General features: G+C 40.5%; 1 protein-coding gene across 1 annotated transcript in view; it reads right to left on the reverse strand.

The window, feature by feature from the left end:
• Positions 1 to 18,565, reverse strand: part of Snx4 (sorting nexin 4) — a 55,797-nt gene that overhangs the window by 15,576 nt on the left and 21,656 nt on the right. Inside the window, 4 exon segments of the mRNA XM_052158531.1 lie at positions 3,732 to 3,804; positions 10,966 to 11,021; positions 16,582 to 16,629; positions 17,429 to 17,578. Coding sequence (XP_052014491.1) covers positions 3,732 to 3,804; positions 10,966 to 11,021; positions 16,582 to 16,629; positions 17,429 to 17,578 — 327 coding nt within the window.

Genomic DNA, 18,565 nt, shown 5'->3' on the forward strand with positions numbered 1-18,565 from the left:
AATCATGCTTAGAACAATAAACCAAGAAAACACTCTCTAAACCCCATCAAACTCAGCGCAGAATGAGCATATACCTGTGTAGTTACTTGGTGTTCCCAGTTCTTTTTATCAGCTGTTAATTACTTCTACAGTTCTGAGAGCAAGAGAAACAGGAGTGTGCCCAGTGTGTTAACACTAGCTTTAGTACCACATCAGTCAGCTGTATTAAATCAGAGTCCTAAGTTTTTGTAGCTAGAGCTAAAATACAGATAACCTTTCTGAAGGAGAAGAGGAGACAATGGAAAAAGAAAATGTGACATGCGATTAGATGATGAAAACACACAGCTTTTTCTCCTCTAAGTCTCCTAGAGCATTTCAAAGATTCTGAGATTTAAAATTCCTAGCTGGGCTTGGTGGCACACACCTCTAATTCCAGCATTAGAGGAGCCGAGGCAAGTCCATCTCTGTGAGTTCAGAGACAGCCTAGTCTACAGAGTGAGTCCGAGGCCAGCTTTGTCTCCACAGCGAAACCCTGACTCAAAAAAAAAAAAAAAAAAAAACAAACAAACAAACAAAAAAACCCTCCTGATACAGGTTGTTTCCAAAGGAACTGTGTAAGATTCTCTCCTGTCATTCTCCCTGATTAAGCTGCAAACACCAGACATTGCCGTTTTTGTGAACAACTATAAAATACTTATTACATATTATAATTACTTATTATAATTTGCATCTTTAAAATGCCAGCAAAGTAAAAACTTGTGTTTTAAGAATATTAGCAAGGTTATATTATAATGTGATTCTGTCTGGAAAAGAAGCAAGAGAGTGTAATAGGAAACAGAAATATGCAATTAAACAAGTAGGAGTTTAGTTGTTTCCTTAAAAGATGTATTTATATGTATGTGTTTTGCCTACACATATCTGTGTAGCACATGTATACACTGCACGGTAATGAAGAGGGCACTAGATCCGCTGGAAGCAGAGTTACACGTGGTTATGAGCCATTGTTCAGGTGGTGGTAACCTACTGGGTCTCCCACAAGAGTAACAAGTGCTCTGGACCCGAGCCATCTCTCCAGCCCCAGGAGTGCAGTTACTATGTAGAGCTGTGAGACTACATCAGAGTACTCCAAATCTTTACATTGTGTCTTTAGGAGAAAAGGACATGACTCCATCAGCTGATGTGTCAACCAGGGTGACTCAGCAAGTGTCAGTTTCCTTCCTATCTTTTGTCCAAATCTATCTGTAGGTGGCTAAGAGCACAGGCTCCTGAGGCAGACTTATAGTCTCATTCTGGATCCCTGTATTTGCCTACTGGGAGGTACTAGAGTTTATTAACTTCATTATGTTTCATACTGTATAACAGGGTCATGAAGTGAGGCTATCCTAACACGTTCTAGCATCACAGTGCACAAATAATGGTCAAGAGAACGTTTTAATTCCTTTGTGTTAGCTCACAAGATAAAAATGGACTCTCATCACTACAAGGCACTCATCCAGGTAAAAAGCATTAGCGCCCACAATGTGATGGGCAAGTTCCAGTTTCCTTTTAGAAAACAAGTTCTGAGAGGTTTCAGTATCTGTCTGGTATGAAAGGCCAAGAACAGTTTCAAACTCAACCTTCCTGGCTCTAAAGCCACCTGCTTTGCCAAGTAGTTCTGTTTTGACTTAAGTGTTTAACTCATACCCAGCAGTTTTAAAAGAACTTTCCTCAACAGAAAAGATAATACTTCTATTTTTCCTTTCATTTGTGTCTTTCTTTCTTCTTTTTTTTCTTTCCCAAGACAGGGTTTCTCTGTGTACTCCGACTATCTTGGAACTCGCTCTGTAGACCAGGCTAGCCTCAAACTCATAGACATCCATTTGCCTTTGCTTCCAAGAGCACTGAAATTAAAGGCGTGCACCCCCACCACCTGTCTTAAACAACTTCTAAGCCAGAGGTTCTCACTCTTCCTGACGCTATGACCCTTTAATACAGTTCCCCATGTTGTGGTGACCCCAACCATAAAATTATTTCTGCTGCTACTTTGAAACTGTTTTGCTACTGTTATGAAGTATAATATAAATAGTTTTGAAGACAGAGGTTTGCCAAAGAGGTTCACTGATCTGAGCCACGTCTACAGTTGACTCCAGCATTAGGAAAAGGCAGGTCCCAGGGGCTGTGTGGTTTTCAAGCCTACGTTCGTGCGGGCCTTTACCCTTCCATCCCGGTGTCTTGTTGTCCTGCTACTGCTCTCCATGTCTCACGCCCTTTCTCCTAATTCCAGAACACGGTTTCAAAATCCAAGTTAATCAGAAGATATCACATGGTTCCACTGTTAAAGTCAGAACTTCACCATAACTCATACTCATGTGTAGAATTTCAAGGTAATGAAATATCTAGAAATTTCAGCTCATCAACTCAAAATCCTTTCTAATATTCAGTTCTTGCTTCCAAGTAGTGAGATAACAGGGAGAGCCACACACTCCAGGGCGACTTTCTTTTTTTTTTTTTTTAATTTTTTTTTTTTTTTGGTTTTTTTGGATTTGGTTTTTTTCGAGACAGGGTTTCTCTCTGTATAGCCCTGGCTGTCCTGGAACTCACTCTGTAGACCAGGCTGGCCTTGAACTCAGAAATCGCCTGCCTGTGCCTCCCAAGTGCTGGGATTACAGGCATGTGCCACCACCACCCGGCTTCTTTTTTGTTTTTTTTTGGGTTTTTTTTTTTGTTGTTGTTGTTGTTTTATTTTGTTTTTGGGTTTCAGGGTGACTTTCTTTACTTAGCATTTTACAGTATACTTAAGGACTCTATTGTGGTTTGACAGTTGCTATTATGGCTTTGTGTGTTGGAATTCTGGTTTTCAGTAAAGTGTGTGAGGCCTAGTAAGAAGTCTTTAGATCACTAGGGACAGTAACTCTATTTAATTATCATGGGACTCCAGCAAATGCCCGTTGAGAAAGGACTGTTAAAAAACTGAGCAAGGCGGGGCCCTTCCCAGCCCTGGCTTCCCGGGATCTCTAACACTCACATGCTCACACCATGATGTGATCTGTCATGTTGATGGGCTCTTTTATTCAATATATTCTATCTCAGGAGGATTTCAGCTAACATATGATATGACCCTACACCTGGTGACCTGTCTCAGGTTCTAAGGTTTCCTCTGGAAAGATCAGATGACAAGTTTCCAGGCACTCTATTTATTGAAGAATATTTTTCCCCACATGCGTTACAACGACATGTCCAAGCACAATGGTTGCTCCTTATCCCTTTTGTCACGGTGGACTAGTGCATGAAGTAAGTTTGTTTAGTGAATTCATTCTGTGGAGTATGCACTGGGGACGTAAGGCAGAAGGATAGTTAAGCCCAAGTCTGGGCTGCACAGCAAGGCCCTGTCTTAAAGGATACAAGATGTCCTAACAGCCACAAATTATCCCACAGAGCTTGAAAAAAAAAAAAAAAAACCCTCAAAGGCCGAGGAATTATTCTAAGTCTAATATAAACATCTTCATTATTTACACTGAACTCTGAAATGACAAGCCTTTTGATAAGATGCTAGCTATACCAGGACACACCAGGAAGAAAGAAAGGGGTTCAAACTCTTCGAACTGTTTCTAACAGAAATGGCAGCTCACTTCTCTTAAAAGGCAGTTTGTGATATGAACACACAGATTTGATGTAAAATCAGTACTCCATCACAAATACACCAGCACTTAAAAGCACGTCGGCTCAGTGACAAGCACCGTCCTTGGCGTGTCACAGAGCTCCGGACCACTTACAGCTCTGACTCGAAGGAGATGAGAGATGACGGACTGCAGCTCATCGCTGTAGTGCCTCAGTTCAGTAAACCTCCTGGAACAGGAAACAAAACCTCGCTTAGGAAAACAAGCAGTCACCGTTTCTACACAAAATGGCAATTCCTAAGAATAATCAAACTTGTTCTATCTAATCACATCCTGTCCCTGAACATTACAAACTAATATAAATAGAAAAATATTCTAAAATAAAACAGCATAAAATACATATACAAACTGAAAGCCAAGAAAAGATGGAAAAAGGGACTGAGGTAGAAATAAAATCTGTGGGTATGGAAAATTATTCTAAAAACTAAACGAAACAAAACAGGAAAAAGCTTATGGTGCTGAAAAATATATACTGCAACCTAAATAGCAGTCTCTAATGTTCTTATATTCCTAATGGTTCTCAGTAAGCTTTGTTTCCAATTATCCACGAAGACCCCACGCCTGTTTAAAACAGACTTGTCTGTTTTATTCTGTGAGTTTTGGTGTTCACCACTCACACACTTGGAGCTCATGGAGGTGAGAAGACGACACTGGGTCCCCTGGAGGGAGCTACGAGTTGCTGTAAGCCATTATGTGGATCAAAGCTGTGTCGCTCTGGAACATCATCAAGGGTTCTAACCTACTAAACCATCTTTCTAGCCTGACACCAAGATTCTGAAGTCACCCTCCACACAGGTAACAGATGTCAGCATGTGGGAAAACCTCAATTTTACTTCTGCCAGTCAATTTAAAGCTTTCTCAAATCTATACGTCTTTAGATTTGGTTTCCATCCTATTCTCTAGATTTTATGCCTCATGATACTTTCCAACTTCTTACCACAGTTAATCCACTATACTCTCTAGTCTCCCTTAAAGTTTCTCCTGTAGTACCCCCTTTCTTTACTCATATCTAATAATTTCTGAAATGTCTGTTTTAAAAAACCCTACTAGCCGGGGGGTGGGGGGTGGGGGGTGGGGGGGTGGTGCATGCCTTTAATCCCAGTACTTGGGAGGCAGAGGCAGGCGGATTTCTGAGTTCGAGGCCAGCCTGGTCTACAGAGTAAGTTCCAGGACAGTCAGGGCTACACAGAGAAACCCTGTCCCCCCCCCCCCCCAAAAAAAAAAAAAAAACAAAACAAAACAAAACCAAACAAACAAACAAAACAAAACAAAGTAAAAAGCCCTACTGAGAGGGGCTGGGGAGATGATTTAGTAGTAGGTAGGGAACTTTCCAGGAAAGCAAGAACTTGAGTTCAAATCCCCAGCACCCACATAAAGGTCAGACATGGCCTTCATGTCTGTAGCACTAGCAATTGTAGGATGGAGATGGTTGATCCTGGGAACTCATTGGCCAGCTAGGCTACCCAGACGGTGAGCTTTAGGTTCAGGGAGAGACACTGTCTCAGGAAAATAAGGTGAAAAATCAATAGAGTAAGACTAATGTCCTCTTCTGGAATCTGCATGGATTCATGTACACCATATGCGCGGCGCGCACGCGCACAGACACACACACACACACACACACACACACACACATACACACACGCTCTCAACATGATAGCTTACTCAGTTCTTGGGAAACTAAGACAAATGGTTCACTGTGAATCTGAGGCCAGTGTAGACTACAGACTAAGGTCCTGTCTTTAAAACAACAACACTAGTTGGGCGGTGGTGGTGCACGCCTGTAATCCCAGCTCTCTGGGAGGCAGAGGCAGGAGGATTTCTGAGTTCGAGGCCAGCCTGGTCTACAGAGTGAGTTCCAGTTCAACCAGGGCTATACAGAGAAACCCTGTCTCAAAAAAAACAAAATCCAAAAAAAAAAAAAAAAAAAAAAACCAAAAAAAGAAAGAAAAAAACAACAACACTAAAACCCAAGCCAAAGCCACTCCTGGGGTCTCTCAGGGAGAAGAGTGTGAGGAGCCAGACAAAGGTCCACTGGCACTCACACCAACCTTGTCCAATCCCTGAATCAAAGGCAAGAATAGCTAATGTAAACACAGATCCCAATGGAGCCTGTGAGCTGGGGTTACCTACACCAGTTCAACCCTGTTTATCTTCTATTTCTCTCTAAACACTGCCTCAGCCATTACAGCCGTGCTGCCCTGTTTCTTCCCCATTCCTACATTCTCCAGCCTGTAGTCACTGCACCCTCTCAACCTGATGGACAGGTGCCCCAAGCACATCTCACCTATTATTTAAAACTCCTCTTGAAAATGACCTCCCTAAAGGCTTTTTCTGAATATTTATCTTCAATATGGAAGCTCAAAGGCACAAACATAGTTTGAGTTGGCTATTTGTCTACTTTATATTGCTCTCTATTTTCTTATGGTTTTAGTCTTCACTGTCTTAGCATGCTGAAAGTGTTAAATCATACAAATTCTCTTACACTTTCTGTTTTTTTTTTTAAAGATTTCTTTATTTATTTTATACATAAGTACACCACCGTTGCTCTCTTTAGACACACCAGAAGAGGGCACCAGACCCCATTACAGATGGTTGTGAGCCACCATGTGGTTGCTGAGAATTGAACTCAGAACATCTGGAAGAGCAGCTCTTAACCACTGAGCCATCTCTCCAGCTCCTTATACTTTCTTCTTGAAACTTCTCTTCCTCCCTTTCCTTTCCCTTCCTTTCTTTTAAAAATCAGGCATAGTAGGGCACACCTTTAATTCCAGCACTCAGTAGGCAGAGAGCAGATAGATTCAAGGACAGCCTGGTCTATATAGTAAGTTCTGAACCATATACATAATAAGACCCTGCCCTACCTAAAAAAAAAATCATACATTTTATGTATGTATTTTCCCTCCATGTATGTGTGTGTACCATGTGTGTGGTTGGTGTTTACAGAGATCAGATGAGGGTATGAGAGTCCCTTGGAACTGGAGTTACAGATAGTTGCAAGCTACCATGTGGGTGCTTGGGTATTGAACTCAAGATCTCTGCTATAATAACAAGTATATTTCAACACTGAGCTGTCTCTCCAAATTGCACCTTTATAGTTGGTACAATCAACCATCATTTAAGAAAAGAACCCCCTCAAAAAGGAGCTCAGTGTATTGTGAGTCTGCCTTAGTATAAGAGAGCAGAAATGTTAGTCAGCTGCCGCCTTCCTCTTCAGGTTCTGTACTCTGCCTTAGGGATTCTTTTTTTTTTTTTTTAAGATTGATTTATTTATTATTTGTAAGTACACTGTAGCTGTCCTCAGATACATCAGAAGAGGGTGTCAGATCTCATTACGGATGGTTGTGAGCCACCATGTGGTTGCTGGGATTTGAACTCAGGACCTTTGGAAGAGCAGTAGGTGCTCTTACCCGCTGAGCCACCTCTCCAGCCCTGCCTTAGGGATTCTTAATGCTCTGAGCCTCTGCTTTGTTTTGAATTTTACTTTTTCTATTTATGATTTCTGTGTGTGAGGGTGGATGTGAGTGGCATACCCTGGAATACATGTGGAGGGCAAAGTATAACGTCAGAAGTCAGTTCTTTGCTTCCACCGAGAGCTGGCCTGTGGACTTCTGGGAGATTCTCCTGACTCCACCTCCCATCCCACCAGATGTTTACCATCACATGTGGCTTTTTAATATGGGTTCTAGGGATCAAAGAAAGTTATCAGGCTTACATGGCAAGCATTTTCACCCACTGAACTGCACTGCTAAGACCTGAGCCTCTGAAAGGCAACTCCAACTCTACACTATCTTCTATCTCTACTTCTTGCTACAATCTCAGCACGAGAAAGAGACTGAAGTAGATCATATGGAAACTCAAAGGACCTAAGCAAATCATAATTAATATTTACCATGGCGTTCTCCTTTAAAAGCAAAGTTATGATTTTTATATATGATTTAATTGAAGCCAATGTTTGCTTTTTTTCAGGCAAGAAAAACTAGCAACTAAAGCCACAGTAAATTAAACTTCTTGGTAAGGTTATGATGGACACAAGATTAGAACTGTTTATTTATACAAAAACAAACTCGTAGATTTAAAATAAACACGTGTCTTACATAATCCAGCTGGTCTGTCTTCTCAATTCTGTCTTAATGGACTTAGTTTTTTGTAACACAACGCAAAGAGGCCACAGAGGCCACAATGAACCTCAGCTGCATTCACACTCGCAGTGCAAGGTAAAGGCATTTACTGATCCCTAAAGTCATGTAAAGTAGATGATACCGCCAGGTCTCCCTTCTCACTGCCTTCAACAGTTAAGTCTGGGACAAAATAAGCTTCTGTGAAGCAAATACTAGAAGCAGCATTTTGGTCATCTCTCTGAAACAATTATTCTGGTTTCCTGGAATTTAGGAAAACAGAGTAAAATCTTCTCATGATATATAATATTTTAGTAATGGTGTGATAATTTTAAATTATTACTAATCTGTTGAGCCAAGCAGACTTAATACAGAGATTTTACATATTAATATTCTGTTAAAATAGAATTTAAATTAAAAGTCGGGCGGTGGTGGCGCATGCCTGTAATCCCAGCACTTTGGGAGGCAGAGGCAGGCAGATTTCTGAGTTCGAGGCCAGCCTGGTCTACAAAGTGAGTTCCAGGACAGCCAGGGCTATACAGAAAAACCCTGTCTCAAAAAAAAAAAAAAATAGAATTTAAAACAAATAAATTTCTTTGCAACTACATGTTAGGGCGAAGCTTTTGCGCACTGTGTAAAGACTGTCTCGTATTATTCAAATGCTGGCTTCTGTGCTGGCAGAGTTTGTGTACAGGCTGGGCGGCTGAGCACCACCTGTCTGTTTGGTAAACACTCCTCTCTGTCATCTGATTGGTTTAAATATAGAGCTGAACGGCCTATAGCAGGATAGGGGAAGGGAAGAAGGGCGGGATTCCAGGGGAGAGTTAGGAGCTCGGGGAAGGAAACTGAGGCAGATTTGCCTGCCAGACGCTGAGGAAGAAGAGGTAACTAAAGAGCCCTGGGGTGGAACTTAGATCAGAATAAATGGGATAGGTAGATTATAGAAGCTGGTTGGGAAAAGATAAGGCCAAGCATTCATAATTAATAAAAAGTCTCCAAATCATTATTGGGAAGCTGGTGCTTTATAGAAAGTCCATATTTATGACTACACACTGATTTTATTTTGTACTCTGCTAATATTACTGGTGATATCCCATTTAAAATTCTAAAAACCTAGGCCGGGCGTTGGTGGCGCACACCTGTAATCCCAGCACTCTGGGAGGCAGAGGCAGGCGGATTTCTGAGTTCAAGGCCAGCCTGGTCTACAGAGTGAGTTCCAGGACAGCCAGGGTTACACAGAGAAACCCTGTCTCGAAAAAACCAAAAATCACAAACAATATGAATAAATAAAACCCAATAATTAAAATAACCTTGTAGAGCCAAAAAAAAAAAAAAAAAAGAACTTCAACTGACAAATTGAATTCATTACACTGATAAACATTTGATTAAGAGAGCTAGTTAACAAAACATTAATATTAAAGAAGCAATAAGGCCAGGCAGTGGTGGCGCATGCCTGTAATCCCAGCACTTGGGAGGCAGAGGCAGGCGGATATCTGAGTTTGAGGCCAGCCTGGTGTACAGAGTGAGTTTCAGGATAGCTAGGGCTATACAGAGAAACCCTGTCTCGAAAAAACCAAATCCAAAAATCCAAAAAACAAAAAACAAAAAACAAAAAACAAAAGGATCAATAAAAATAATAGATCCTCTAATGAATATATATCCACCAATGTCACAAACCTAGCTTGTTTCTTTTGCAGTAACTTATAATTTTAGTTCTAACCTAGAAAACACCTATTATTAAACATGCATGCCATTATAACGTTTATAAAAACGTCAATGGAAACTGAATGAAAGGGGCCAATTTGAAAGGTTACCTTTTATTTGATATGTCGGCATTGAAGAGGATAAACTATGGTAATAGTAAAACTAAAAAATCCCTCGAGCTGGAGGGGAGAGGATTTTAGGACATCAGTTACATCTGTTCTGCATGGCCCTACAACAGGACACACACGCATCCCAAACCACACACATGGCAAGTGCTACCACAATGAGCCTCAGATCAGCAGCAAGCTCTGTCTGGGACGTGCCCTGTGTGAGAGGGAGGGTGAGAGGCTAGGAGGAAGCAGGGACAGAGGTGTCTACACCTAATGCTCAGTGTTGCTGTAAACTTAAATGTTCTCTAGAAAAGAAGGCAATAAACAACAACAACAGAACACGTGAGGTGTAGTGGTGCACACTAACAATCCCAGCACCCAGAGGGCACAAACAAGAGAGCCACGAGTCTGGGCCCCATGAGATCCTACATCAAAACATCAAAACGGAGATAAATATGCTTGCTGATCCCAGCTCTCACACACATACACATAATTAAAAATAATAAAGAAAAAACAGAAACAAAAGTTCCATGATTATCATTACCAATTCGTAATTTCCAAGACCTTAGAATATTCATTTACATTTTATATTCAAAATTTATGTTAAAAATCAAGAAGAACAACAGATTTAACTTGGTGGCAGAGGGTCTGCCTAGCAAAAAGAGGCAACAGGGGCATTATTATTAATAATGTCAGTTTGTAAGTTATAATCAGACAAGACACTTATCAAAATATGCAAACTTAGGCTTCATTTGATAAGAATTTAGCCTACAGAGAAATTAGTGCTGAAGGACTCACTAGAGAAATCTAGTCAGCTCTATAAAAGCATGCTTCCTACAAAGGAGCATGTAGTGACAGAGAGTGAGCAAACTCTGAATCTCTAGGATCTGTCTTGTCCCGAGGGTCACATCTGCTAAGGCCCAGCATCTAGGGCCGCAGTGCTCTCAAGAGCTGGACTGATGGTCATCAAGTCAAGGTCTTCTGTAACACAGCACCTTGGGCCCTTACACTTCTGGATTTATCCTCAGGGTTTTTTTTGGCATGCAAACTAGATTGTTCTTATATAGGTAATAACATAATTTTCTTAAACTCTGCACATCTGATAAGCAGTCACACAAGAAAAATTATAGGAAATTACTTCTCTCATTTTTCTGATATCTTTAGCACTTAATGAATCTTTCTAGAAGAAAAAGCAATAGTCTTATTTTCTAAAACTTCAGACACAATCTTATACCCAAATTACAAAATTTCAAAATCAGTTTTAGACTTTAAAAAGGTTTCACTAAATGTGAATTATATTTAGCAAATTAAGTGCATACATTCAGAAATGAAAAATTAAACAGATTGATAGGCACCATTCAAAACAACATTGCAAATGTTATTAAAGCAAAGCCTTACTTGTCTGGGTTTTTCACTCTGAATGTTGCATTAAGCGCTTTTAACCTGGAGTCTGCCTGGAAAAAATAATTTGTTGACTTAATACAATTATATTTCAGGGTATAAAATTCAAACATTTTTACTTTTCCTTCAAAATTAAAGTGCTCAAATACCTTTTTTATGTCACTTGTTGAAGCACATTAAACATATTGAAGAATAGCTTAGTAATTCTTTTTGAGAAGACTACACACGCATGTTTATAAATTAGAATGAATATTCTTCTATGAATGAAGGCTCTAGTGATTCCAAAGTACACCTGCAAACATCAATGGACCAGTAATGCCACTACTCTGCATATGGTGAGTCACAGGACAAGTCTTACTTTTCTCTAAAACCTTGCAAGAAAGGCAATGATCTATCTGCCTAGGTCATCTGTGACACTACTGCCTCATGAAGATCCTGTGTACTGAGCACGTAGTCTTCAGGTGGACTCCAAACCAACAGGCCTTCATTTTTCTTATCATAATCAATGTCTCAGAAAAAATTGGAAATACGTGTAATAAAGTAATGCTTTGCTAAATAAAGCAAGCTAGACGGCATCACATTGCTATATGGCTAGCTCATCTTTTTGTTTTGTTTTGGCTTTTGAGACAGGCATCCTGTAGCCCAGCTGACACTCTGACCCTCTAGCTAGCTCTAGCTCCCTAGCACTAGGACTGCAGGTGTGAGGAGACGTGCCTGGCCTACGGGACAGCATATCTTCTTAATTTATTTCTAGATAACTGTTCTCTAAGAAGAGACAGAGAGATAAATACAAAGTAAGGATTTCACTTCATGAGATGTACTTAACATATTTAAATACTAAATTTTTACAAAAACCTGAGCCATATATGGTGCACATGTCTTTAGTCCTAGCACTTGAAAGGCAGAGGCAGGCAGACCCCTGTTTGTTTGAAGCCAGCCTTGTCTAGATAGTGAGTTCCAGAACAGCTCTACATAGTGAAGCCCTGTCTCCTAAAACGGAAGGAAGGAAGGAAGGAAGGAAGGAAGGAAGGAAGGAAGGAAGGAAGGAAGGAAGGAAGGAAGAAAAGAAAAGAAAAGAAAAGAAAAGAAAAGAAAAGAAAAGAAAAGAAAAGAAAAGAAAAGAAAAGAAAAGAGAAAAGAAAAGAAAACTAACTTGTTTTTTGCCTAAGGCACAGACAGAGCTAATTGGAAAAAAGTAGTTCAATTATAAATCAATTTCAAAATGTAGTTTGGTTTTTTAAAAAAATTTCTACGCTCATGAAGACTTTACATTATTCTAATTTCCAACCCACAATTACAAATGCTCTCAATTAATAAAACAGAGCAAACCAAAGCCACTAGGACCCCCATCCCATTCCCTAAGAGAACAGAAGCAATGTGATAAATATGCTCCTGCAGACTCTGCTGCTGCAACACCAGAGCCCAAGAATCTGCCCGGCTGTGAATACTGAAAACGAGCAAGGATTTATTTCTTTTATTTTTATGTGTATGAGTGCTTTGCCCATGTGTATGCCTATGTACCACATGTGTGCCTGGTGCCCAGAGGCCAAAAGAAGTCTGGAAATGGAGTTGGAGATGGTTTTTGAGCAACCACATGGGATCCAAGAAAAGAACGCAGGTCCTCTGCAGAAGGAGCAAAAGTGCTCTTAATTGCTAAGCTATTTCTTTAACACCCCCCCAGTCTTACCTTAAAATAATAAATAAGCTTATTTATTCATGTGTGCGGGTGTCTTGCCTACATGTATGTTTAGCATATCTGTGTACCATGTACATGACTGGTGTTTGTGGAGGCCAGAGGAAGGCACTGGATCTCCTGGGACTGGTTACAGAAAGAGGTTTGTGAGCTACCACTTGGGTACTGACACTGGAACTTGGGTCTTCTGACAGTGCTCTTAAGCACGGAGCCATGTCTCTAGTGATCCCAAATCTCACATTTGTTTTTTATTTTGAGGCAGGGTTTCTCTGTATAGCCCAGGATGTCCTCGAACTCAAAGACCTGCCTGCCTCTGCCTATTGAGTGCTAGGATTAAAGGTATGCACCACCATGTCCAGCTTCATTCAAACCTTAGCTTTGATCCTACAATTTTTCCTTTTTTTTTTTTCTTGAAACAAGGTTTTCTCTGGCTGTCCTGGAACTCACTCTGTATTCCAGGCTGGCCTCAAACTCACAGACAAATGCCTGCCTCTGCTTCCCAAGTGGTGGGATTAAAGGTGTACAACAACCACCAACCAGCTGGGATATATTCTTAACAGACCACTAGCCTCTACCAACCCAAAGACTAAGAATGTCATCAAAAAGGCATCTGAAGCCTAGCACCATTTTCCTGGTTTTTTTGTAACCTGTCCACCTGCTGTGCCCACCAACATTTTACAAAAAGCACTACGGTATGACTGTCTTCTGTTCTGTGAGTATAATTCACGCGCCTTCCACAGCACAACACGTAACTCTAGGCACCTGCTTCTGTTCCCAGGCATGCTTGCTAACCTTTGCCTCAGATACTTTCCTTTTTGAGAAAGAAATGTGTTTTATGTTACTAGTCACTCAAAGTAATTCTAGAAAAATGAACCCTGCTGTCTCATTAACAATGATCATAGTCATTTTCTTTCATGCTACTTATCATTATTCTAATTATTTTTATTTAAATAACTTACCATCATTTATCACACTACATGCTCCTTAGGAACATCAGTCCCATGGCCCACACAGCACTTAGAGGAGTGGGTACTCCCATTCTGCAGGCACCCAGAATGTAGAGTCTCAGACACTAGCAGAGGCCACACCTTGCCTGATTCTCCAAGGAAGAGGGAGGGTTCCAGACTCCTCAGTCAGCCTCTATAAAGACTGGGGCACCATGATAGTTTGGGCATGCTTGGCCCAGGGAGTGGCACTATTTGGAGGTGTGGCCTTGTTGAAGTAGGTATGTTACTGTGGGGGTGGGCTGCCTGAAGGCAGTCTTCCACTATCAGCCTCAGATGAAGATGTAGACTCTCAGCTCTGTCTGCACCTGCCTGCAGGATGTTGCCCTGCTCCCACCTTGATGATGATGGACTGAACCTCTGAACATGTAAGCCAGTCGCAGTTAAATGTTGCCTTGGTCATGGTGTCTGCTCACAGCAGTAAAACCCTAACTAAGACAGGCAAACCCAACAGTGAGTATTCTCATAACAACGTAACAATGTCTGCACTGAACTAGTTATGAGCTCTTTGCTCTGCTTCCACTGAATTACCTACTATGAGTTTTACGAGAAGACTCAAAACATGAAGTGGGGCTTGAGGGGAACACTGAATCTAATAGTAGTGAGCCATATTATGTCCATTTGAACACTGCAGAATGCAATGTTGTCTAATCATAGCTTATATATGACCTTCATATTAATTATATGTGACCTTATATATATACACTTATCTACATATGTACACAGTGTTATATAGGAATGCATGTGCATATTTATGTTGTGAGGCTGTCCAAAAAGATCCCTTTTCCTTCATGGAAGACTTGAAGCAAGAAGTATCCATAATGAAACAAGAATTAAAGCAAAATACATGAGGTTCTGAAATATCTCCTACTTCTTTCAACATGTGGCTTTTTGAATTATTAATTCAATGTATTATATTAAGTATTACCTTTCAAATATTTTACAAAAGACTCTAGTTTTTTGTTTTGTTTTTGTTTTTCCAGACAGGGGTTCTCTGTGTAGTCCTGGCTGTTCTGGAACTCACTGTGTAGACCAGGCTGGCCTAGAACTCAGAAATCCACCTGCCTCTGGCTCCCAAGTGCGGGGACTAAAGGCATGTGCCACCACTGCCTGGCTAAGAATCAAATTTTCAACCACAAAAACAAAACATTACATAAACACTTTAAAAGCCATATGACCAAACAATTTAAAGGCCTATGTAAACAGCACATTCTGCAATAACAGAAAAATCAGGTGCTTTCTCAACTCACCAAACTTGAAACAAAACGTGAGTACAAGGACTGATAGATAAGTGACTACTGGCTACATCAGTAACTAAATATCATATGATATATAAAAAAACTCACCTAAATTACTTGATTTTTAGTCAGTCTTGTGTTTCACTTATTCACTTGTAATATATCTTACAATATTTCTTAGAAAACTCTTCCAAATATGAGCCTTTTTAAAAGTTTCAAATTATATCCAATCCATCCCTAAACTAAAAACACAATAGTTCCTCTAAGCACCACCAAGTGCTGAATTAACAATCAAGAAGTTGGTATCTGCCATTAACATACTCAGCTAGTAAGAGTCAGCTCATGACAGAACCAGGCACTTGATTACATTTTCTGTTCACTTTGTGCTGAATTTCAAATGCACATATGCCAACATACGAAGCTCCAGGAATAATTTGGTTTTTTTTGTTTGTTTGTTTGGTTTGGTTTTTGAGGCTGAATTTCAAGTAGCCAAGGCGATCTTCAAACTACATAGCTCAGGATAACCTTTAACTTCTTATCCTCCAACCTCCACCTCCAAAGGGATTTTGAGGTATCCCCCAAGCCTAACCTGAACTTGTTTTTCTTATCTGGACATCCCTTTTTATTATTTTTTTCAAAACAATGTCTCATTATCTGGCTGCCTTGGAATTCATTATGAAGACCAGGCTGGCCTCAAACCCCTCCTGCCTCTGGTTTCCCACACTGGGATCAAAGATGTGTACCAGTACGCCTGGCTATCACTTATGATCTTATATTAAATACAGGTCAAGCATCTCTTATCTGAAATGATTGGGACTTTACATTGTCTTCAGACTTTGCCAGTTGAGAATTCCTTAATACAAAATGTGAAATACAAAATACTTCTAACCCTAAGACTGAATGATACCACTAAAATGTTTTACATTTGAAACATTTAGTACTTGATAATAATTCAAATGTTCAATTTAGAAATATTCTATATTTTAAAAATGAGTGTTATGTTTGTCCATCCCACTCCCATGATTAACCCCAGAGAACTCCCTTTAAGTCTGTGGTAAGTGTGCTAATGTCCCTCGGGAAGGCCTGGAGTGTACCACTGCTTCACCTCTGAGCTTCTCCAGCTTCAGGCAATGACCTCATGTCCAAGCCCCACTGCTAATGACTGTGAGCCTGCATCACTAACAGAGACCATTTCACAATGGTGAAGACTCCTACTTCACTTCCCACTGGGTACCACGTCTCATGCTCCAGAAGCACGACAAAGGTCTCACCCTTTAGCTCATCAATGTTGGAAAAGCCAAGCATGGGTTTCCTAAGAATTTTGACTCACAGGTAAGCAAATGTGGGAGTCAGGGAACAAGTGAAGTGGTCAGACAGAATTTAAGGAAATGAAAATGTAGACATACTAGTATACTGTAGTATACTTGAAAATCTAGAGACTTTATTTAAATTACTGATTTAAAGTGTCTTCTGGCAGAATTAAGAAACTGCCTATTGCAGCCCAAACAGCACTAAAACTACACAAATCAAAAGTGACCTGGGTGTGTCTTTGAACCCCTGCCAATGGTATTAGATGCAAAGCAGATTCCCATCCTTTCCTTGTCATCTCCAGTAAGTGCACAGGGCCATGTGGGACCTGTAAAGGGACATGGAGAGTCAGCCCATATGAGTATCTTACCTTCAGCTGAAATCCAGTCTCATTCACAGTCTCCTTCCAGTTACCTTCCTAAAAATCAAAGTCAGTTTTAGAGACCATTACTGCAGAACCAAACAAGCAATACGTTAACATTCCACATTACAGAAACCAAGCATCTATCATTCTATTCTTAATTCAGGTGATATAGGAGAGGTTAAAACATCCCTTTACTTCAAAACTAACATACACTCTAAACATTTGAAAAAACACATATCTGAGATTTTAGACACCTGACCTCCTAACACTAAAGATTAATTTTAAGTTTCCATTTAGGTAACTGTAACAAACATAAAGTCTTAGCATCCTTAAGTATAAAAATTCAGCTATGATGGGGCTGGAGAGATGGCTCAGTGGTTAGGAGCACATTCTCTTTTCAGCAGAAGATCCAGGCTCAGTTTCCAGTGCCCACACTGTGGGTTAGCGTACCTAACTCCAGTTATGGAGCTGGTGATATGGCTCAGTATCTAGGTAAAGCATTTGCCATGTAAGAACGGCAACCTAAATTTCAATCCCAGAACCCATGTAAAGGTTAAAGAGGAGGCCGACTCTACAAAACTGTCCTCTGACCTCACTCCACATGTGTGCCATGACAGTTGTGCACTTCCCCATATCACACCCAAGAGAACACATGCACACTAATAATACATAAATTAAAAGAAAATCATACTTAACGACATAATCCAATAACTCAAATTTCAAACTAAACCAAACACAATAAACTGCCTATCAAAAGCTGATTCAAATGAACCTCGAGGATTGGCATTTTATAATTTTTTAAAAGCCTAACTCTAATGATTATTTCTAAAAGACTAATTATAAGAAAATATACCTGGGTTAAAAACAAATAGAAGATTTTGTCTCTACAAAGGACAGGATGTGAAGCAACCCTCAAGAGGAAGTTTTCTAAGCCTATCCGTCGTCTCTCCACAAAGTCTGGATCCATGTTGTCAGCAGAGAGTTTATGCCACACGAACTCTGCCTAGGTAAACAAAGCAACCATTAGGAGCAGGCTTAGCCACAGGGACTCGTAGCTGTTATCCTCTGCCTTAGCCAGGATTATCACTGCCATGATGAAACACCATATCCAAAGCAACTTGGGAGGAAAGGGTTTATTTGGCTTATATTTGCACATCACTGGAAGTATCATCAAAGGCAGTCAGAACAGGAACTCAAACAGGACAGGAACCTATGCAGAGGCCAAGGAGGGCACTGCCAGGACCATCAGCCCAGGATAGTCCCACCCGCAGTGGACTGAGTCCTCCCCTCTCAATCCCACATCAGTCACAATTAAGAAAATGTCCCACAGGCTTGCTTATGGAAGCATTTTTCTTAACTGAGGTTCCCTTCTCTCAGATTGTCAAGTTGATATAAAACTAGTCTGTACATTCTCATAAAAGAAACTTCTCTTTACAACAGGAGACCATTAAAGAAAATAACAAGTAATCAAAACAAAGAGAATGAGTGAGCCTATGGTGCCTAAAGCTAGGGAACATCTGAGCCAGAGATGGAAGTCTGCTGGGAGACTGCATCTCCCCAGAGTGAGGGAAGCTATAGCTATGAACCTAACTGCCTAAACAAGACCCGCACAAGGACAACACGGACACAGACTAGCATGGAAGAGAGAAGCCGTATAGGGCCTCAACCCTAGACAAAAACTGTGGGCAACTAATAAATGCTAAAAATGGGAGAAAGAGTCTTTCCCATGGAAGAGCTCAATTGGCTATCCAGTACCAAATGGCCAGCCTTGAAATCACATGCATACAAATAACATTATACAGACTGAGCCAACTGTATACATAGAGGAGAAATACGTATGGGAGGCAGAGGCAGGTGAATTCCTGAATTTGAGGCCAGCCTTGTTTACACAGAGAGTTCCAGGACAGCTTGGGGTACACAAACAAACCCTGTATTGAAAAGCCAAAAACAAAAAAGAAGGAAAATCAATGAATGGCTCCCTGCAGACTCC

This window comes from Apodemus sylvaticus, chromosome 15, assembly GCF_947179515.1.
Source record: "Apodemus sylvaticus chromosome 15, mApoSyl1.1, whole genome shotgun sequence".
NCBI lineage: Eukaryota > Metazoa > Chordata > Mammalia > Rodentia > Muridae > Apodemus > Apodemus sylvaticus.